This window comes from Heterocephalus glaber, unplaced genomic scaffold (assembly GCF_053883595.1).
Source record: "Heterocephalus glaber isolate CG9 unplaced genomic scaffold, H.glaber_assembly_v1.0 deba00000331, whole genome shotgun sequence".
In the NCBI taxonomy this organism is placed as follows: domain Eukaryota; kingdom Metazoa; phylum Chordata; class Mammalia; order Rodentia; family Bathyergidae; genus Heterocephalus; species Heterocephalus glaber.
In genome coordinates this window covers 19,028,665-19,051,719 of record NW_028258142.1, presented here as the reverse complement: position 1 = coordinate 19,051,719, position 23,055 = coordinate 19,028,665, and the positions used below count along the sequence as shown (strand labels likewise).

The following is a 23,055-nucleotide window of genomic DNA, read 5'->3' as shown; positions in this document are numbered from 1 at the left end:
GGGGAGAGGAAAGGAAAGGAGAGGAGAGGAAGGGAGAAGAGGGGAGGGGAGGAGAAAGGCCATCAAAACTCAAACTCAAGACATTTTCTTGAGGTTCTTAGGAGTGATTGAAATAAAACTGTCTCATATAACTGATCAGGGTGACTGAAGAGTCTTCTGACTCCCAAAGGGTGGGATGAGAGGGTGTCTTGGCGCTGTCATTTGGGTCTAGTTTTTTTTTTTATTCTTTTTACTCACTTCGTACATATCAGTACAAGGGCATGATGAACAATTTTTAAACAGAAACAATAACAACAAATAAAAGCCCCAAACACCCTTCTCCCTGAAGGATAACTGGGTCCATATTATGCAAGTTGAGGGAGGTTACATTTAGAGATCTAATCTTGGTGTTAGAAACCTTGGGTTTCTACCATTGCTTTGCTGCATTCTAGTTGTGTGACATGAGTAAAGTTGCTGACCCTTTCAGAATTCTTTCAAATGAGAATTATACGTAACTCTTGGAATGGTTAAAAGGATTGAATTAGAAAATAACTGTCAGCCCTAGCTGTGTTCTGGCATAGGGTTGCCAGACAAAACAAACGACAGCCAGTTAAATACAAATCTCAAATAGCAAATCATTTTTCATTTAAGTATGCCCAAATATTACAAAAACAAGGTGCCCTGTATTTTTATTTGCTAAATCTGGCTACCCTGCCCTGGCATATTACAGGCACTTGGTAAATGTTTCCTCATTTTGCCTTCCTTGTAAACTCATCTAGAAAGGGTTTCCGACACCACCTGATTTAAATGTTGGTATGTTGTGACTTGAAGCATAAAGAAAGATGAATGTAGCAAAACTGGCTATAATTTTATTCTTATTTCCAAAAGTAGAATAGCATAAAATGGGATAAAAATATTGAAGACCTACCTGATTACTAATTAATCTTGATGGAGTGCTTAGATAAATTACAGTTCTGGGCCGGGGATTTAGCTCAGTGGTGCTGCTGCCTGCCTCACAAGTGCAAGGTCCTAAGTTCGATCCCCAGTACCAAAATAAATAAATAATAGTTCTCCCCAAAATGCGTTTTTATTTAAGAATTTAAAATTAAGGTCTGAAGATGTGGCTCAGTGGTAGTGTTTTCCTGGCAGTATGAGACCCTAGTTTCAACCCCAGTACTACAAAAATAAATACATAAAAATTATGTTTATGGAGAGTTTTCAACAACAGAAAAGTGTTTATAGCCTATTTTTAAGGGAGAAAAGCAATTTAGAAAATTGTTGGATTTCTGCTAAATTAAAATGCATAGAAAAAAACCTGGGAGGGAAAATGTGAAAATAGATTTTTGTTCATCCCTGCGTCATATAATTTTCAATATTGAAAGATACCAAGACAAACTTTATAGGCTAGGCATGGTGGTACACACCTATAATCCCAGCACTCTAGAGGCTGAGGCAGGAGGATTGTAGTGAGTTTGAGGCCAGCCTGGGCTACATAGTGATTTCAAGGCCATCCTGGAAAACACAGAAAGATGCTGTCTCAAAAAACTGAAACTGGGCCGGGGATTTAGCTTAGTGGTATCGCCGCCTGCTGCGCAAGTGCAAGGACCCGATTCGATCCCTGGTACAGAAATAAAAAAAAAAAGCAAACCTAAATGAAAAAGATAAATCTTATAAAAAATATATTACTCTTACTATTAATTTCTAAAGTTCTCTTAAATTATGTTGTTTATAATGTATCGACTGTCTTAAATTATGAATAAAATTCTGAGTTAAGCAAGTTATAGGAAACATAATTCTAAACTCTTGGACATGGACAAAACATTCAGCTTGTAACAAAATTATACAGTTGATTTTTAAAAATACCTTTGCTATGAAATAGAACACAAACTGTCATGCCTATAGGACACAAATATACAACCCATTTTTATGTACACAGAGACCCCAGGAAACCAAAGGTCAATAAATGGAACACTGCCAGTGTCCATTTCCCCCGAATTGGTTTGGGTTATTTACTTCCTTTTCATTCATTTCAGTTTTACCACTAAATTGAATCCCTAAAAACATACAGATTAGTTTGACTTGTTCTTGAACTTGATACAAATGGAATCATATTGTAAGTATATGAACTTCTTGTTTTATCCTGATAAACCCATTGTAAGTGGAAAATATCTATGCCAAAAAGGCCATTAATACCACCAGCCTACCAAATACCATAACTTAGCAACACTGTAGAGTGCTGGTGGTTTACCTTGGTGGTCATGTGGCTGATTAGGACTTGTGGCTGTCTGTCACTGCCCAGTATCTCAAGAGAATACCATACATACAACTAGCCTGAGAAAAGGTTCAAGTTCCAAATTTCAAGTGCAATGTCTATTGAATGTATAGTACTTTTGCATCATTGTAAAATACAAACTTTCTAAGTCAAACCATGATCAATTGGGGACTATCTGTATTCTGTTGTCTGGCTTTCACCCAATATGCTTTTTAAGATTCATTCATATTGCTTGGCACTGTGTTAATTTATTCAGCTTTGTTGCCATATTAGTGTTTAAAGGTAGGCCTATGCTATCATTTCTTTATTCTGTAGTTGTTGGGCATTTGGGTTGATTCCAAGATTAGGCATTAAGAGTTACTGCTGCTCTCAATATTCCTGTCCATGTCTGCTTGGTGCCTATGTCCTCACTGGAGCAAATGACTTAGATTTTGTGAGCTGACCTTTTTCAGGGCTAATGAGATTTATATCCACCCATGGCCATAAATGGAAAACTGATAAAGACCTTTCAGTTTGGCAATCAAAAGATGTGGATTTTGTTGTCATGGATTGGTTCCTATTCATGACACATTTGTATTTCAGGAGACTGAAATCCCAACAGTTTTCTTAAATATCATATAAAGCTGCTGTTATTCTAAATGAATTAAATATTTTAAAATTACATGAATCAGTCTTTTTTTTTTTGGAGCTAAGTATGTATTCTTTTTTTTTTCCCATTAAGTTTATTGGTACATTTTTGGTATAAAATACAGTTACATTCATCATTGGGATCTTGTACCTTTACATGAGTATCTTGGTTCTTATTTTTTTCCCCTTCCCTTGCCCTCCCTTCATCCCCTCCACCCTTCCCTATTTGCAAAGACCTTGTTTCCATTTTTTTTCCTCTTCTCATATTTTTCCCTTTCCCTTTTTTCCCTTCCCCTACCCCTCCCAATTCCCCTGCTCTTTTAGACCTTTTCTTCCTGTTACACAATATCAGTTATACATTTTTTAAATTACAACATTAAGATCTAGGAGACATTACCACAGATTTTACAGAATTTAAAAGGATATAGAAAGCATATTACAAAAATCTTTTTTGAAATAAATTTGACAACTTCTAAGAAGTACCTTGGGAGACAAATTAATGAAACTAACTCTGGAGGAAATATAAAATTTGAATAGCACCTATTAAAGAAAGTATATTTCTAGCTTGAAAACCTACCTATATGACAACAGCAGGCTCATAAACATTTTAACTGATCAATTATATCAAACAATTAAAGCAGAAAAAAGAAGGAACACTTCTCCCCTCATTTTAGGAACTCAACATTGTGCTAATCCCAAAATTGGATAAAGATAATAGAAGAAAAAAGTACGAACATAGATAGAAATTTGTTTAACAAAACAAACTATTAGAAGTCAGATCAGGCAGTATGTAGAAAGTGGTTTTGTTATAGGGATGGCAGTGTTGGTTCAGCACTGGAAGATCCACCCCCAAAGTCATCATTTTAATGGAGGAAAGGAAAAAGCCATATGAGCTTGTCACTAGTTAGAGAAAAAGTGTTAGACTAAATTCTACAGCTGTTCATGGTAAAAGCTATCAGGAGCCTAGAAGTACAACAGAAACTTCTCAACAGATTAAAGACATGTACTCCATACTTCCAGTGAGAATGCCTTATATGAATGGAGAAGATACAATGCTTTCTCCTTAAGGTGGGGAACAAGGGCAGATATGCTTACTCTTTATCTGTCCATTAAACTTTGAAACCTAGTCCCTACCAAAATAGTCTGGCAATAAAATGACACAACTAGGATAGGATTGGCACGGCAGAAGCAAAATCTTTATATGTAGATGAAATGATCATTTACAGAGAAAATACTAAGAAATCTCTAGGAACCCCTAGAACTTGTACTTGAATTTAGCAGGATTAGAAAACACAAGGTATATATAAAAATTCAGGTCTGTGTATACTTGCTATAAATGAAGAATTGGATATTGAAATTTAAAAGTTATGTAGGAGTACAAAGGACCTAGAAAAGTTAAAATCAAAAACAGTGTTGGAAGACGTTTAGTACCTAATTTTAAGACTTCTTCTAAAGCTACAGTAATCAAGGCAGTGTTGGTGGAAGGAAAGACATATAGATCATTTGAATAAAACAGAGAATCTAGAAATAGAACCACACATATATGGTCCACTGAGTTTCGAAAGATTATTTAACATTAGCATTTTATAGAATATAAACAGAACTCAAGAGCCGAGGAAGAGATAGTGTTTTCAGCAAATGACACTAGAACACCTGGTATCTGTATATAAAAAATTAACCTCAACTCTTTATTTCCATACATGAAAATAACTTGAAGGGATCTATGAACCTAAATAAGAAAGCCTAAAAGTATAAAACTTTAAGAAGAAATTATAAGGGAAAATATTTATGAATTCAGGGTAGGCAAGAACTACCTAGGATACAAAAAACACGATGTATAAAAGAAAAACATTGATAAATGGGATTCCATCAAAATTTAGAACTTTAAATGACGTCGTTAAAATGAAAAGTAGTCCTTAAACAGACAATATTTACAATACATATAACCTATGACCAGAATATATAAAGACTTCTTAGAGCTCATTAATAGAAAACCCAATTAAAATGTAGACGTAAGAAGATGATAAATAGCCAGTATAGCACAAGGAATGGTGTGCAACTCTAGAATCAGAAAAATACTAATCAGTACAATAGTAAGATTGAATTATACACTCATTAGGGAGATGAAGTTAAAAGTTTTAAAAGCCTTGTCATGGCTTTTTCTTTTTGTTAGATTCTCCCCCTTTGTGTGTAATTTGTCACGCCCAATAGATTCATTCTGCTGGGTTTCCTGGGGTTGTGATCCTCATTGTCTTTTCCTAGGGTATTGTCTAAAATTTTTGGAGCACCGGTTTGGTATTCACGAAGTTCCTGAGGTGCTCTTTGTCATCAAAGTATCTTATTTCTCCATCAATTTTGAAAGATAGTTTTGCAGGGTACATCAGTCTGGGTTGGAGGCTGTTTTCCTTTAGGGCTTGAAATACATCACTCCAAGCTCTTCTTGCCTTGAGGGTTTGCATTGAGAAGTCTGCTGTGATTCTGATTGGCTTTCCTTTGTATGTGATTTGTTTCTTTTCTCTCACTGCTTGTAGAATTTTTTTCTTCTGTTGGATTTCTGGAATCCTAACTATTATATGCCTATGTGTAGATTTTTTTTGATTAAGGTTAGCTGGAGTCCTATATGCCTCACTTTTCTGTATGTCAAGTTCTTTTACCCTGCTTGGGAAGTTATCTGCCATCACTTTTGTGAACAGTTTTTTTTATGTCATCTGCACTCTCTCCTCTTTTCTTCATTGACTCCAATCAGTCTTATGTTATTCTTCTTTGCATCGTCTAGCAGCTGCTGGATTGATTTTTTGTGTTCTCTTACAATTTTTCAGCAATTTTTCTTTTCTTGGTCACTAATTGCAATCTTATCTTCTATATGTGAAATTCTATCCTCACATTGGTTCATTCTGCTGCACAGACTTTCGATGGAGTTTTTAATCTCTTGGAAATGTTTGTATCTGTTTTATGGATTCCATTTGTTTCCTATGTTGGGATTCCATCATGTTCCTCAGATCCTCATTTTTTTATCTGTGTCCTCTCTAGATTTATTAATCATGTCATGCGCCATGAGCAAAATCTTTGCTGTTATCTGAGTAATTATTTCTGATTTCATTTTTCCCAGATCCTCTTTTGTTGCCAGTTCAGACAGTCCAGGCGGTTGAGTATCAGATTGTTCCATCTCGTTTCCCTTTGGGGTTGCTGTAGGTGATGTGGAAGTCTGTTTTTGAGGCTTGTTTATGTGTTTTCTCATATCCAGAGCAGGGGGGCCAGGGAGGGTGCTTCTGGCACCCACGCAGCTCACCTTCTGTGCCCTAGGAGCTTGGGATGGCAGCAGGGGAGCTTCCTTCCGGGTTCTGGGACTGGCTCAGCTTCTCTGCCCTAGGAGCTTGGGATGGCGGTGGGGGAGCTTCCTTCTGGGTGCTGGGACTGGCTGAGCTTCTCTGCCCTAGGAGCCTGGGATGGAGGTGGAAAATTGCATGAATCAGTATTAAAAGTCTTTTCATTTCAAACAAGATCTAAATGTGAAGGTCTCTGCTTTGTGGCTCATGAAAACATTTGCCAGTATTCTATCATGCAGTCTTTTTTTTTTTTTTTTGGTACCAGGGATTGAACTCAAGACCTTGGACCTTAGAGGCAGGCGGCAGAACCACTGAGCTAAATCCAACCTAAACTTCCAACCTTGAACCTTATGAAATTTTTCAGAACACATTGTGTGATGCTACTTTTCAAACTATGGCATGTGTAAGAGGCTAAAATTGCCATTTTGCCATTGTCACCACTATTCTATCCAATATATTAATGTACCCATTCCAGTGTGAGTCCCTCTGCTTAATTTTTGGGGGATCTCTTTTTTACAACAGAGATATGGCAGAGATATGGCAAGATCACACTTATGAATGTGGCGGTGGTGTAGCGGTCATGTTTCATAATATTTTGATACATATCACAACAGATGGCTGTAAATTGTTAAATTCTTGAAAGACACACTCTCCATTCACTATAACCATCTGTTACTGGCTATAGGATGGCAGGGTACAAGAAACAACCACTCCTTGGAAGTTCTAGCACTATGATTCTCAAAGGCCGCTCTGAAATCTGGTACTGGTCCATTGTGGCATTTTTTTTTCAATCTGTAGTAACAGGAGAAAACAAAACACAAAATAAAAAGTTTGATCAATGTGAAAGGACTTCCTTTAATGCTGAGATTTGTCTTTCTTTCCTTTTATATGTTAAATGTGTTTTTAATGTCATGTTATTTATATTTTAAAACATTTTGGGCATTTTTTGGAGGGCAGTGTTTGTGATAATTTTACCATTATATACCGTACTCAGTTCCTAGTATAGTGCTTGGCATATAACGAAGAATCAATAAATATTTAAATGAGTCAGTAAAAAGTAAGCCTATTATGTGGGTGAGTGAGTGGATTTTTACTAATCTGCACAGTCTTAAAGTTTGTTGTGTTTTGCATCTAGTATATTGTGTTGAAATGCTGGGTCACATCTACCTATAACCTTAGGAAACAAAGTGTCTGCAGATACAATTACGAGTTTATGACAGATCATGGTGGGCTCTGATCCAGTGACTGGTGGCCTTGTAAGGCAAGAATAATTTGGACACAGATGCACTGATACACAGGAAAAGGCCATATGACAACAGAAACCAGAAGGCAGTGATTAGAGTGATGCCAAGCAGAAGCTGGAAAAGGCAAGGAAAGATTCTATCCAGAGAGACTTGAGAGAAAGTGGACCAGCCAACATTTTAATTTTGGATTTCTGGTCTCCAGAACTGTAAAGGAATATAATTCTGTTATTTTGAGCCACTTTGTTATGTCAGCTCTTGGAAATATACTGAGGGGTCTAGACCACTAGATGTGGCAGAAGGTAGAAGGGGAAAGGCAAGATGCTTATGGACTGATGGTATCTCCTATACATATCTCTCCCTGTGGGGCAAAAAAGAGAATACCCAGGCTGCTTCTTCAGGGAATAAATGATTATAAGTATGCGGCATCATACCTGGAGAATACTCTCTTGTTTTTAGTCCTGGAAGAATCGGAAGAAAGGCTTTGAGTTGATATGGGAAGGATATTTATTAAATGAGAATCTTGGTGGAAAGAGATATTTGGTGCTTGGAACATTTAGAACCCAAAATATGTTTTGAAAAAGCTGAATGTATATCAATTTTTTAAAATTAATGTATTAATATTATCAGAGTATTTAAAACAATTGTATGATGAGCTCATTTTTAAGGGAAAGAATAAATAATACTTTGGAAGAAATATTTATATTCATGTATAATTTACATCTCTAGGTTTTCATATATTCAATTTACCTAAAACAAGGCAAAAAGAAGAGAGTAGGTTGATTTTAGCTGAAGGTTTTTTAAAACAAAGGGCAATGCCTATACACAATAACCTTCATCAGGGCAGGTATTTTGGTTTATACTATTTACTTAAGGTGAATGATATCTTTACATAAAAGTTTTATAAATACTTGTTGAATGAATGTTCCCAGTAATTTACATTGTTAGGAGGAGGTGTTGGGTCTACATGGCCTATATTTCTGGTCTAAAACTTCATTGTTGTGATATACAGAACATCTGTTTATGTTAGTGAGGCAGGATGTAAGAAGAAAAACATAAAGAATTATGGAATTAAAAAGGGTACACTAAAATTTGAAATGCCATTAAGCCATATCTTTAAATTATACTACCTAAGATGAAAGTGCCAATCTAAGCTCTTGATAGAATTCAAATGGTAAGTTTTATGGGGAGGGGTAAAATTTTAGAAAGACCATAAGGTTTTATCCTGCCAGTGAACAGGGGACATATTAATTCAGTTTGGCCACCTGGGGCCCATTTAGTGCACTAGAACAGTAATTTACTAAATGGGTCCCTCATAGTAAAAAAGAATGAGTAAACAGTGAGCAATTTAGGCATGGTAAACCACTAGTAGCTCAAGGGATATAAAAATGTGGAACTATAATTAGATCCCTTGTTCATAATGTACTAAATGTATTACACTGTATATTGCATCTTTCTGAGTTTATTTCTGGACACAGCTGAGCCCTTAACAATTCAGACCGAAACCATCCCAGCTATCAATTCATGCCTCTATTAAAATTCCAACTGCTTATACTAGAAAAAAATTCCAAAGATGGTTTCTTTTATCTTAAATTTAAGGATGAAAACAGGATTAACCTAGATGCAGAACACAGTGAGTCAGTTATAAATCACAGAGCAGAGAGTAAACTGACAGTAAATTGAAATTTATGTTGTTTCTCTAAATTTAGCTGTGAAAATATTTTAAGTTGGCATCAGAGTTTAGAACCGTTACATCTGATGTTTCTTTTCAGGATTATCTTTTAGCATTTGGAGATGTGATTCTTTGATAAGTGTGGCTTGTCAGAAATGTGGCACAGTATTAGGTTGTATGTGTGGAACACTTTTGCTCAGGGGCAGGGACTAACATGGTTTTAGGATACTGGCATATTCCCCACTTTACTTTTTAAGTGGGAGAAGACGCTATTTCATGGGTAGCTGAAAAAATATTTGCCTTTTATCAAAATCCTTTTCTTGTTCACAGAAACCGTATAGTATGGGTTTGCACAGATGGTCTGGATGATATTCCCTAACACTAGCAAGCACTGAGTGAAAGTTTCATTGCCTTTTATCAATTTATTTCAATTACAAGGTTCTGGTTGATGTAGTGTTAAGAGACTGTCTTTAAGGTCTCCCCCCTCTTTTTCTCCTCTCAGCCCCCAAGTTTAGTTAATGTCATGAAGGATTTGTATTCTGGACCTCTATCCTGCTGCTGTTCTCTCCACTCTGATTTTTATTATCCTGAATGTAACAGAATATGCCATCTTTCAGATTATAGATTCTATGCTTGAAATCTGGAAAAATTGTATTCTTTACCCCCAAACCCATTTTTGGGTAAGGTTTGAATATAGTTCCTTTCTCTCTCTCTTTTTTTTGATACCGGGGATCGAACTCGCGTCCTTGCGCTTGCGCAGCAGGCATCCTTTCTCTTTTCGTGGAGATACTTTAACTCTCTTTATTATCCACCTCAACCCCCAAATTTGATTACAGGTATCCATGAAACCAACTTCCTATCTGCCAGGAGTACATGTATAATGCTTCCCTAACCCCTCCTTACTCCAATATTTCGGACTCTAAATTTTTTTTTTTTGGTACCGGCCATGGAACTCAGGACCTTGTGCCTGCCAGGCAGGTGGGGCGCCACTGAGCTAAATCCCCAGCCCTGGACACTAAATTTTTTAAGCATTGCCCTTTCTTCAAAAAATTTCTGAATATGTTTTGATTATAAATACCTTCAAAGAATAAGCAAAATTCTTAGAGGATAAAAAGGCAGAGCTGTGGTAGCTGTATAAAGCTAGATGACAGGAATCAAATGCAGATTAAATTCAGTACTATAAGTTTTTAAGAAAGGATGTTAATGGACATTTAGCTAGTGGTGACTGAATTTTTGATTACAAGAAACTTACATAGAGCTTGTTACATTAGCTAAAATATAATTCTAGAAATTAGATATACGGGAGTTAATACACATTTCTTAATATAGCAAAAATTAAAGAGGCTTTGTAGGAAACCAACTAAGGAACTACTGAATATACAGAGGTGTTTTAGTACTAATTTAGTACTAATTTAACATGTGTTTTGCTTTTAATCTTATTAAGTTAAAATATTCTTTCCATTTCTAGAACTAATAATGTTAAGGACTATTCAAGACTACTCATGAATTAGTGCAGCTGAAATTTATCCTCAATATCATTTTCTCTCTTTCTCAGTCTCTCCCATTTATCCATCAACAAACAGTCATTTTCTTTCACTCTAGAAAATTGTATTCGAAGTTCGTTCTCTATTCTCCGATTTCCTAAACTAGGTTAATTTCCTTTGTTTTTTGTCTGTATCCTTAGCAATTTGCATTTTCCCCTTCTGTACTTCTGTCTCACTCATTGAATGTTGTTTTTTAAATTATTAAATTGCTGTGACACAGTGACATATTTTTATAATTATTTTTTAAATTAATCGACTTGAATACATAACTCTCTTATGGGAACTTGCAATCTCCCTAATATTCAATATTGTGGTTGATTTCTAAGTGAAATAAAAATTGATTTCACGAACCCAAGGGGTAAGACTTTCAAAGAAAAACACAGAAAATCATTTTCAGAAATTTCAAGTATCAGTGAAAAATATTTAATTTTTTTGTCCTCGTGGTTTTCTCCATTTCTCTTCCATGTTCTGTGGTTAACCTAAGTACAACTTTCCTTACTACAAGTTCCAGTTGATCTCTTTTTCTCTTTCCTCGCACCCAAGTTAAGAAACTTTATTGAAGTTAAAGCAGGTCCTGGATAGTATGCAGCTGCAACTATTTAAAAGTCTCACATGTAAAGATACACATTTATAAAGCAATCAAGGAGAATAGTATTTAATTAAAAATGTTTAGTAAATAATTTTTAGTAAACTGCTCTACTCCAGCCAACATTACTTCAACTGACGAAGAAAAAGAAGAAAGCAACTTTTTCAGACCATAAACACTGTAGCAGTAAAAAATAACTTTTTCCGAATACCGGAAGAAAAAAACAGGGAAGACTTTTAAAACATCTACAAGCTGCCCATCTTGCATCCCACTATGTCTCCATTCTAACATTCTTATACGGCTTTCTGCGTCATTAAACTACTTCATACTTCAAGATAAGGGGGAAACGAGACCCCAGTTCCTTTGCTGTTTTTCTCCTCACAGGAGAGGGAGCGCGTGGGTTGAGGGTTGAGCCATTTCCACCAAGTACATTTAATCATTTAAATTAGAATTCCAGACACTGCCTGTCTTCCCGGGCGTTGAAAAAGTACGAAAGAAGTCAGGAGAGCCCACACTGATTGCTACTGAGCCTGCGGTGCAGAGGGTATTTGTATCTTCCGTACTGTTTAAAGTCCCTGACGGCCCTTACTTTCAATTAGTAGGGAAAATAAAAGTACTCTGGCCAGCACAGTAGCCTACTAAGGTACAAGTTTATGAAGAACATTCCCCCACACAGAGTTCAACAGCAGAGGGCACAATACCCCCGGCCACTGCCCAGCGGCAGGCGGAAAGGAGGAGCAGAACCTCAGGATTGCTGGGGCTTGTAGTCCGTCAAGCGTCCCTCGGGCATGTCCGTCCCCTGAAGAGCACCACAACTCCCAGGGTGCATCGCGCACCCCCCTCCCCGCTCTCCACCGCCCTTCCCGAGCCTGGTCAGGAATCTCCCGGGAAACGGCCCTACCCCGCCCCCGTACGCACACGTCACGTTTGTTTACCCTGAGGCCCCACCTCCCACCGTCTTCCGGCTCTTCCCACTCCCCCCTGGAATGCCGTCCTTCGAGCTATGCATATTCATGAGGCCCGCGCGGAGCTCCCGCCCGCCACCCGCCTTCCCACTCCCCGCGCGTGATTAATATTCAATGAGGCAGGATTCGCGGCTGGCTAGCTGGCGTGAGGCGGGGGGAGCGGGCGGGGCCTGCCGCTGGGGAGCCCTCACGGGGGGGAGGGGCGGTGGCCGTAAGGCGGGCGCGCGGGATGGGACCCCAAGACACCGACGGAATGCTCCGAATTGCCACATAATCCCCTGGAACGGCCGCGCCGAACGCCATTGGCTTTTCCCTTTTCAGCGCGGCGCCGCTGCCGTATCCCACCTTCGCCTTACCTTCTCCCTCTCAGCTCACTGCCTCCGGAGCTGGGGGGGAAACGAGAAGCCCCACTGCAATGGAGCCCGCCGCCGCGGCCCCGGCGCAGCGACTCCCCTACCCAGGCTCCGGGGAGGACCGAGCTCCGGCGGTGGCGGCGGCAGCGGCGGCGGCCGGGGGCGGACAGAGTCCGGAGCTGGCGCTGACCCCGGCGGCTGCGAGCTGCGGGAGCGGCGGGGCGCGGGAAGAGGCCCCCAGCGAGGCGCCGCCGGGGCCGCTGCCCGGCAGGGCTGGGGGCACGGGGCGCAGGAGGCGGCGCGGGGCGCCCCAGCCCACCGCTGGCGCGGCTGCTCCGGTGTCCGCGGCCGGCAGCGGCGCCAACTCCCTCCTGCTGAGAAGAGGGCGGCTGAAGAGAAATTTGTCCGCGGCCGCCGCCGTCTCGTCGTCGTCCTCGTCGTCGTTGTCCTCCTCGGCTGCCTCCTCGAACAGCCCGAGCGCCACCGGCCTCCCCGCCTCCTGCTCGGCCTCGGCATCGCTCTGCACCCGGAGCTTGGACAGGAAGACGCTGCTCCAGAAGCACAGGCAGCTGCTGCAGCTGCAGCCGTCGGACCGGGACTGGGTGAGACACCAGCTCCAGCGGGGCTGTGTGCACATCTTCGACCGCCACATGGCTTCAACGTGCCTGCGCCCGGTGCTCTGCACGCTGGACACCACGGCCGGCGAGGTTGCCGCCCGCCTCCTGCAGCTGGGCCACAAAGGCGGCGGCGTGGTGAAGGTGCTGGGCCAGGGGCCCAGGCCCACAGCCGCTGGGCCTCGGCTCGAGCCCCCTGAATGCCGAGACTCGGGCGCCGTCGGGGGCCCTCCACGCGCGCCCCCCGCTGACCTGCCGCTGCCAGCCGGCGGCCCCCGCGCCAGCCCCGCGCCCTCTGACTCTAGTCCCGGGGAGCCGCGCCCGGGGGGTGCTGCCTCCCCGCCCGGCGCCCCGCGGCGTCTCGACGGTGTGGTCTCTGACTCCGAGAGCTTCAGCCTGAGCCCCAGCGCCGAGAGCGTGTCTGACCGGCTGGACCCCTACAGCAGTGGCAGCGGTTCCTCGTCTTCGGAGGACCTTGAGGCCAACCCCGGCCAGCCCCGCTGCTCCGGCCGCGCCGCGCAGTCCCGGCCGCCCTCCCCGACGGCTGCCCAGCCTCGGCCGCAGCAGACAGCCTCTGGGGGCGTCGACTGCCGGGACGGGGCGGATCGCGAAGGGCCTAGGCAGAAGGCGGCAGCGGCAGCCCTGGGGGGGGCCCTATTGATCCCCGGGAGGAGCAAAGGGACCTTGGAGAAGGGACCTCTGCCGCCCACCCTATACATGCAGCTCCACGGAGAGACCACCCGGCGCCTGGAGGCGGACGAGAAGCCATTGCAGATCCAAAATGATTACCTCTTCCAACTAGGATTTGGGGAGCTGTGGAGGGTGCAGGAAGAAGGCATGGACTCAGAGATTGGCTGCCTTATCCGCTTCTATGCAGGTAAGAAAACCCTGTGCACGTTGACATGTGGGTTCCAGCACTGGCAGGGACTGAGAAATGATTCACATGCCCAGCCCACGAATAAAGGCAGTTCCCGGTGCCTTTGATGTTCTTTTTAGCTTTCACATACAATCCGTGTAAGTACTGTACTAAATCGAGCAATCTTTAAATCTTGCGTTTCGGTCGGTCTCCAGTGCTCAGGGGTTGGAGAGAGAGGTGAGGAGGTGGCTGAATCACCAGGAAGTACAGGAAGCAGATGCATACTCCTGAAAGCACATTTAACAATAAAGGTGCTTTCTTAGTGTGTCTGCTCCGGTTTGGGCTTGTTCAGTTTTAGGCAGTTTGGGCTTGCAGGTAAACTGTCACGTGTCCACGATACCAAGAAAGGAAAATGACCAACAAAAATGTTGTAGAATACCCTCTTTACATAAGGTTTTCCCCACTTTACCATTCATAGACTGTAAGTACAGTCTTTGCCACCATGGGCTTGTTCCTTGTCAGCTTATGCCCTTGTTTGTGCTACTCTGCCATACTTACCCACGGAGTTCTCATTAGGTACCTGACAAGATCTTGTTTTTAGTGATATTTTTCCCCAGCACTTTTTTGCTTTATTTCAGTTTCCTCTCCAAGTTTGAGACTTACCTCAAAAATGGTTTTGCCTGTTTCTTCAGAACTGACACTGGGCATAGGACTTGCAGTAGGGTTCATAATAAGAATATAAGTGTTTACTATCTCTTCAAATGTGACCCAAAGTCCTCTGCAGTCTTTTTCTCAGTACCAGATCAAGTTCTTGAGTAGGAATGACTAATGTAATGTTTCTCTTTTGGCCAAAGACTTCGGCTGGGACTAATTTAGGTTGATAGATACTGGTTATTCTATTTGAGCTTTATAAATTGTTTGCATCCTTTTCCTCTTCTGCCTGGAAGAATTAAGTTCTTAGTGATAAAGAAATTTCTTAAGTTAGCGTAGAGGAATTTAGTCAGGAGAATTAAGTGTGGAAAATCATGGTGGAAATCATACTAGCAACTCCATTAATCTGTATCTGTTCTTTCAGATTTAGTATGTTTTGCTTTAACTTGTGTTCTACTAGGTTAGTTACTTTGAATGAAGAAATCTTTACTCTCACATTGAAATATAGCAACCCCCGTGAAATGTTCTTCTAAGTTTTATTGAAGTTTTTCTGAAATTCTTAAGTAGATTTCTGATGAATCTTTGCCTTACAAAGAAAACCAAGTCATAATACAATTGAATTTACAGTATGTGAAGAGAATATTTCAGCTAAGTGATACACCTTTTAAGTTTTTGGTCTAGAAAATGGGCGACTCTTTTTCTTAAATGTTGGAGCAACTACTGTATCCTTTTGTCCCATGGCTCATATAATTTGTAAAATATTATTTTATGAAACATGACTTTCACACTTGGAAGGAGAATATTTATTTTGTTAGCATGACAGTAAGAAGTGCCCTTATAACTAGAAACTAACTACATGGCGGGAAGTATATGTAAAACAAGATATGTGAAATAAACTATCTGAGCATATTTTAATACGGAAGGAGCTCTGCATCCCTTATTTATGATTAGATATGCCGATCCTGATAAATGTCCATGGGATGGTTTTGGCTGACAACAGTTGTGAAATTATATCTTTGATTTTCTTTGATTGTCTTCTCAAGAGTGTCTAAAATATTCTAAGTGAGTAGCAGTGTTTTTGTTTTTCTAACTCATCTCATTGTAAAAGTGACAAGTCCTTTCCTGGTTAAATCTTAGATTTCTGGTGTGGCCTCTTTAATCTTTTTGTTTTAATGTTTATAAAAAGCAGTAATTGTTACTCTGAACTTATTGCCTTATTTCTGTGTGCATGACATAATATGTATAAGTCTCTGTGTATATGCTCATAAACACAGCTAATAAAGTGGGGATGCCACACATAGTATCCAGTGTGTTCTTAAATATTAACCAGTGTACAAGTGTTCTAGAAAGAAGGTGCTTGTTGCAAGACGTCTAATTTTTTATTTTAAGCCTAAATTAATATACCAGATGTCTCTGTGCTGATACTCATTTGCCATAGAACAAAATTTAGCATATAATGAATCCAATTGAACTTTTGCAAGGAAGTTTTGTTATTGATGAACAAAAAGGCCTTACTCTAAGGTGATCTCACCAGAACATTGCCAGGATTTCACATATAGTAAAGGTCTTGTACCAGGCTGAAGCAATTCTTAGAAATCACCTCTGTATGCCACTGAATATCTGACACCCCAAAGGAGAGTGTTTTTTTTGGGGTAGTTAATTCTTTTTCTAGGAAGAGAGTAATTAATGTTTTTTTAGCTGACTCCCTTTAAAATGGTGTTGGAAAATTCTTTACCTTATTTGTTTTTATGATTTTTTAATATAAATTATTTTTAAATTTATTACTGCATGTCTTTTTTTTATGTGTGAATGGAGCTAAGGATTACAAGGGAAGTTGCTTTTGAGGCCTTTTGAATATTTTCCTGTATTTAAATTGAGCTCATTCTTTCCTATCTGGTTTATCTGGTCAGCTACTTTTTTTTCCCCCCATTAACATTATTGGTACATTTTAGGTATAAAATACAGTTACATTCATCATTGGGATCTTGTACTGTTACGTGAATCTCTTGGTTCTTATTTTTTTTCCCCTTCCCTTGCCCTCCCTTCACCCCTTCCACCCTTCCCTATTTGCAAAGACCTTGTTTCCATTTTTTTCCTCTTCTCATATTTTTTCCTTTCCCTTTTTTTCCTTCCCCTACCCCTCCCAATTCCCCTGCTCTTTTAGACTTTTCTTCCTGTTACACAATATCAATTATACATTTTTTAAATTACAATATTAAGATCTAGAAGACATTACCACAGATTTTACAGAATTTAAAAGGATATAGAAAGCATATTACAAAAATCTTTTTTGAAATAAATTTGACAACTTCTAAGAAGTAACTTGGAAGACAAATTAATGAAACTAACTCTGGAGGAAATATAAAATTTGAATAACACCTATTAAAGAAAGTATATTCCTAGCTTGAAAACCTACCTAAATGACAACAGCAGGCTCATAAACATTTTAACTGATCAATTATATCAAACAATTAAAGCAGAAAAAAGAAGGAACACTTCTCCCCTCATTTTAGGAAATCAACGGTGTGTTAATCCTAAAACTGGATAAAGATAATAGAAGAAAAAAGTATGAACATAGATAGAAATTTGTTTAACAAAACAAACTATTAGAAGTCAGATCTGGCAGGGTGTAGAAAGTGGTTTTGTTATAGGGATGGCAGTGTTGGTTCAGCATTGGAAGATCCACCCCCAAAAGTCATCATTTAAACAGAGGAAAGGGAAAAGCCATATGATCCTGTCAGTAGTTGGAGAAAAAGTATTGGACTAAATTCTACAGCTGTTCATGGTAAAAGCTATCAGGAGACTAGAAGTAGAACAGAAACTTCTCAACAAATTAATGACATGTACTCCATACTTCCAGCAAGAACGCCTTGTATAAATGGAGAAGATACAATGCTTTCTCCTTAAGGTGGGGAACAAGGGCAGATATGCTTACTCTTTATCAGGTCAGCTTCTTTTAAAGACACTCTTGTCCAGCATAGAACTTTAATTCTCTTGAAGGTCAACTTTCAATTAAATTTTAGTATTTATAACCTGACTCAGGTTATTCTTTAAAGGCTTTCAAAGCCATTTGTGGTTGTTGTAAATAGTTGAATATTTATTTGGGTAAAAGAAAATCAAAGTCTTTAATAAAGTAGAAGTGCTATCTAATTACAGGGTTAATGAAAACCTAAGTTTGAAAATTGTTATTGTACCTATCATGCAACCATTCTCTTAGCTGTTTTAAAATATGGGAAAATATAAAAATGGTTTTATTTGAAGAAGTTATTTGTCTGAAGTATGCTAATTATGTTAGCATTTAATTTCCTTTAAAAATAATACATCTTAAATTTTGTCTGAAAGAGTAACTTTAAGTTAAAAAAATTCAAGACCTTAGATGGCCTGACACTAAGAAATATGGATTCCTAAACACGAATGAGCTTATGTTTTGGATTCTCTGGGAAGTCTGTTATTGAGCAAGAGCAGTATTAAATTATATTTTTCGACTCTACCACCTTTCAGGTCTAGTATAGTCTAGCTATTTCAGTTCAAACTGTAATAATGAGAAAGGATGTTGACAGAATGAAGAGCACACACAGGGTGCCTAGTGACCCTTGGGCAAGATGTTTTTACATGGAACTCCTTGGGATTGCTGGGGAGACAATCTTCTTAACCCTCTCATATATCTTGTCTTATTTTCTTCTGGGAATGATCAACCCTTACATGGTTTCCTACATGGAAACCAAGAAGGGCTGGTTTAGCATTAAGCTGTAATATTGACAGGCAGGTTCTTATTACTATAATTACAGCAGTATTGAGTAACATGATTTGAACACATGACCCCAGCGTGTGCTTGAACAGGCCTTTTAAGTACAAAGAGTTCAAATTTATTATTGTTGTTTTTATAGTTTTATTTTTATCTTTTTAAATGTAAATTACATGCTTTTTTTTGTAATTATAGTTTGATAATATCTATAAAACTTTGAATTTTATCTTCAAAATCTTACAGAGGTTTCATATAAGTTACCTCATTTGACTTGTCAAAAACATTATTAGGGAGGAGTTGGTGTCAGTCCTCTTTTCAGAAGGAGAAACTGATGTACAGGGAGATTTGACTTTTGCTGGTTTTTGTGGTTTTTTTCTGTCCTTGGTAGAGCCAAGAATAGAGCTGGGATATTCTGTCTTGCAATTCATCTCACTTTCCATGAATCAATGGTGAATTTCATTTATACTTAGAATTTTTCACTTGGTTGGAAGTATTCAAAAAAATACTGTTTGTTGATAATGAAGTGATATCTTCTCGTTCTGAGTATTTCTTGTAAAATGTGGATATTCTGTTTTTATCATGTTACCATTAAAATGTACAGAACTGAGAGTGGCAAATAGTAGATAATGCAGAAAGTACTAATGTTCAAACTTTTTTTTGGTACTGGGGATCGAATTCAGAACCTTGTACTTGCAAGGCAGGTGAGGTACTGCTGAGCTAAATCCCGGGCCCTTAGAAAGTACTAATGTTTCTAAATATTTTGTTGCAAATAGTGATACTATGTTAAAATTGAACTGAAGTAAAGTTTAAATAATTTTTTTTTTCCATACAAGGGATTGAATCCAGGGCCTCACACATGCTAGGCAAGCATTCTACCACTGAGTTACAGCCTCAACACTATACAAGTCTTTATTCTAGTATTTAAGCAATTCTCATTTGTTAAACTATAAATCTTCATTGGGAAGTAAGGAATTAACACTTCACTTGAAAAATGGATAACTTTTGAGAGTGGAGCTGTGATTATTTGATGTCCTTTGAAAGGTAAAGTACTGAAAATAGCCATCATAAAAGATCATATTTATCTTTATTTTAAAATCAAGTTACATATACATTGATAATAGTGCTTTATTGGTATTACTGTGCTCTTGTAACATTTTTATAATTCATGTGTTACCATACAGTTGAGAGTAAGTTCTTCACACTCATTTTCATCATAACTTATTCTTAAATCAGTGTGTGTTACGTACTCATTAAAATACTGGTAGTGAGAGGAGATGGGTGTGAATGAGTTTGTGTAAACATTCAGGTTGAAAATTGTCTTTTTCTTGCTGAAAGATTGTCAAGTTGAGGCTAGGTCTGAAACTCAGTGGTTGAGCACATGCTTAGCATAAAGGAGGCCCTGGGTTCAATACGCATCCCTGGGAAAAAAAGAAAAAGATTGTTAAGTTCATTGTCTTAAATCATTAGTTATCCAGAAGTGATGGTTATTTTTTTTTGTGTTAGATGTATTTGTTATTTTTCATTCTCTTCTTTGAAGCCTGAATTTAGCTTTCATTAGCAATATAACATTTACTGACATCATATATGGTATAACCATACAATATTTGGCATTTTTAACATTTGTTGAATTGAATTTGTGGAATTTTGTTGAGCAGCTGGTGTTGTGTGTCCTATTCTTCATTCAGCCTTCCATCCTGTTTGAATCCCCAGGGATATGTTAAACACACATACAGACACAGAGGCATTTCTCCCATGGCAGGAGATTTTGGATGTGCCATGTACTATTAATATCTTCTGTTTCACTTGAGTGAACTTGTGGACTTTGAGAGCAATTCTAAGTTTTCTTAGAGTGAGCAGCTCCCTCTTTTCTCAAAGGCATCTCTTATCTCAACTTTGAGATGAATTTAGCGAGACATGTCAAATGAGGCATCCTAGATTTAATGATTTTGTTATGTGCTGGTCTATCTGGACAGGAAAAGGGTTTAGTTACATTGTGAAAGTAGAGAGATCCTCATAAAAACCATTCCTTTAAAGACACCTGACATTGAAAAAGAGGAAGAGATGTTATCAAAATATCTGAAACAGACTGGGAAAATAAAGCCTTTTTTTTGGTAACGGGGATCGAACTCAGGACCTTGGTTTTGCGAGGCAGGCGCAGTGCCAGAGTTAAATCCCTGGCCCTATTTATTTCTGTAAAATCTCACCTTCTAGAACCCACTCTGCCTCCTTAATCACATACATCTGGTGGAACAGTAGTAATGAAGGGTTTTAAATGTGGCCTATGTCATTGTACTTCTAGAGCAAACCCTTCTTTATACTTACCTTTGGTTTTCTAAAGATAGTGTAATTAAAAGAAAATTGGTCATGTGGAGTCTTTGGACACATTAAGTATTTATAACTTAAGACCATGTGACTGACTGGATTTATACGCAACTTCAGCTCTTGTATTTAGAAAGATTTGATAAATTGAAACTTAAGGATCTGGAAAGAATAGATATTAATGATACATTGATTTAAGAACTTTAGGGTATTTGGTTAACTGAAGTAGGCCTTTCAAGTTGTGTGATACTGTACTTTTTATCAAGCGTAATAATAGTTATTGATTAATGAAAAATTATAATTTAATTTTAGAGGCAAAATGTTTTGTTGTGTTACTATGAGTTGGCATAGTGTGCTGTTCTGTGTGTTAAATGTGGCAAAGCATAATCATCCCATAATGCCGTATTCATACTGAAATAATTTTTTCCCTGTTATATTTTTATAGTTGAGATTTAAAAAATATAAGATGTATGTAATGATAGAATAAAGTGTCTTTTTGAGATGTCACTCTAGTGGTCTCTGTATTTGGGAGCTAGATGTTGTGTTAAAAACTGGGCAAGCCAGGGGTGGTAGTACACACCTGTAATCTCAGCACTCTATAAGGAGGCTGAGGCAGGAGGATCACAAATTTGAGCCCATCCTGGGCAACCTATCGAGACCCTGTCTCAAAATTTAAAAAAGGACTGAGGTTGTAGCTCAATGTGAAGGCCCTGAGTGAAATTCTTTATTTTTATGTTTTATAAGTTTACAAGTATCAATACTTTAGCAAAGGCAAACAAGAAATATTCAGAATTTTTGGCATAAACTTTTTTTTTTTTTGGTACTGGGGATTTAACTCGGGACCTTGTGCTTACGAGGCCGGCGCGGGAACCACTGAGCTAAATCCTCAGCCCTGGCATATACGTTTTTTTTTTTTAGGCTTCAGTGTTACTTTATTTATTACCATTATATATTGCCTCCTTATTTTTCTAATTAGACATAAATATTGAAAGCAGTTTTTCTTCTATAGCATCTCCAAGCAGGTTGTAATTTACACCACATAAAAGTAGGAGAGACAATTATTAATGTTATTACTTTACTGTAAATAATTTTTTAGAGACAAAGTTGCATATCTTTACCTGTAATGAATGCTGAAGAACAAATTTACCTCCTTATTTCAACTCTAAAACAAATTTGTCATACATTGAGCTTTTTGGTTTTTATGAGGAACTTAATAGAGAGATTCATATAATCTATTACTAATGGAATGCTATAAAATAGAAAATGAGAAATTTTTTTTTCCAGTTTTCCATTTATTGTGTATTCTTTTGCAATTTTATTTTATTTTATATTATTTTATTTTTGCAGTTCAGGGATCAAACCCAGAATGTCATGAATGCTAGCAGGCATTGTACCACTGAGGCATACTCTCAGCTCCAGTAAAGACCTATTCTTTCTTGACTATACTTTTAAAATGAAGCTTGATTAAAAGTAAATTAGTCTTATTTCCAGCATCCAGTTGAAAGATTGAATAAAATTTAAAAATAATTTACTTTTGGACTGTTTCAGTAGTGAGAGAAAAATCTATTTAGAAATGTGAAGTTTGATATAGTTTGATATAACTTTTTTCTTGTTATTTTCCACATTCTTATCAAGCAAGAAGATTTTTGTGTTTGTTGCTATTTATTCTGACTCGTATCAGATGAAGAGCAGTAAAAGAATGAATCTTTTCATATACCTGCCTCAGTTAATAATATATTCAAATGTTGGAGCTTTCTTTTCAAATACCAGGCATAGTGAAAGAAAGTATGATCTGTACTTGTTTTCATTGCATATTTAATTATTATCTGAATTTTGGCCTTTGCCGTGTATTCCTAAGGAATTAGTTTTTTGTTCCCATCCATGTATTTTGAGAGTTGTCTTTATGGTACCTTAGGGTTGGAGCTACATCTTGTGGTTGAGTGTAATTTTTTTTTCTTCAAAAGGTAGAACTTTGGGAAAGATTTTGAACCCTTTTATCTTATCATATAAGTGAAAGAAAATGTACTATATTCTACAGAAACTAATCTAAGAGTTGGGAAACTTGATATGATGTTAAGTATTCATTTTAACTCTCCCTAGCTTTGATTGCCTCATCTGTAGAAGAATAGAGTTGGAGTAGAACAAGTGTAAGATCTTTTCCATTGTTCTGAGGCTCCACTATACAGCATGTTTTTTTAGAAGAGGTTTGAAAATTGTAGTTTTAAATTCTTTTAAGACCTCTGTGTGTGTTTTTAAATGATTGAATCCAATCTTTTTTTATGGGGAAGGGGTGTTGGACCTAATA

The 23,055-nt window shown here is 38.4% G+C and overlaps 1 protein-coding gene across 2 annotated transcripts in view; it reads left to right on the top strand.

Moving 5' to 3' along the window:
* Positions 1-12,439: 12,439 nt before the first annotated feature.
* Phlpp1 (PH domain and leucine rich repeat protein phosphatase 1) overlaps positions 12,440-23,055 on the top strand; it is a 232,899-nt gene continuing 222,283 nt past the window's right edge. For both annotated transcript variants that reach the window (XM_004858445.4, XM_021239231.2), the window contains exon 1: positions 12,440-14,056. In XM_004858445.4, the coding sequence (XP_004858502.1) occupies positions 12,628-14,056 (1,429 nt within the window). In that variant the 5' untranslated portion in view covers positions 12,440-12,627. The remainder of the gene's footprint in view (positions 14,057-23,055) is intronic.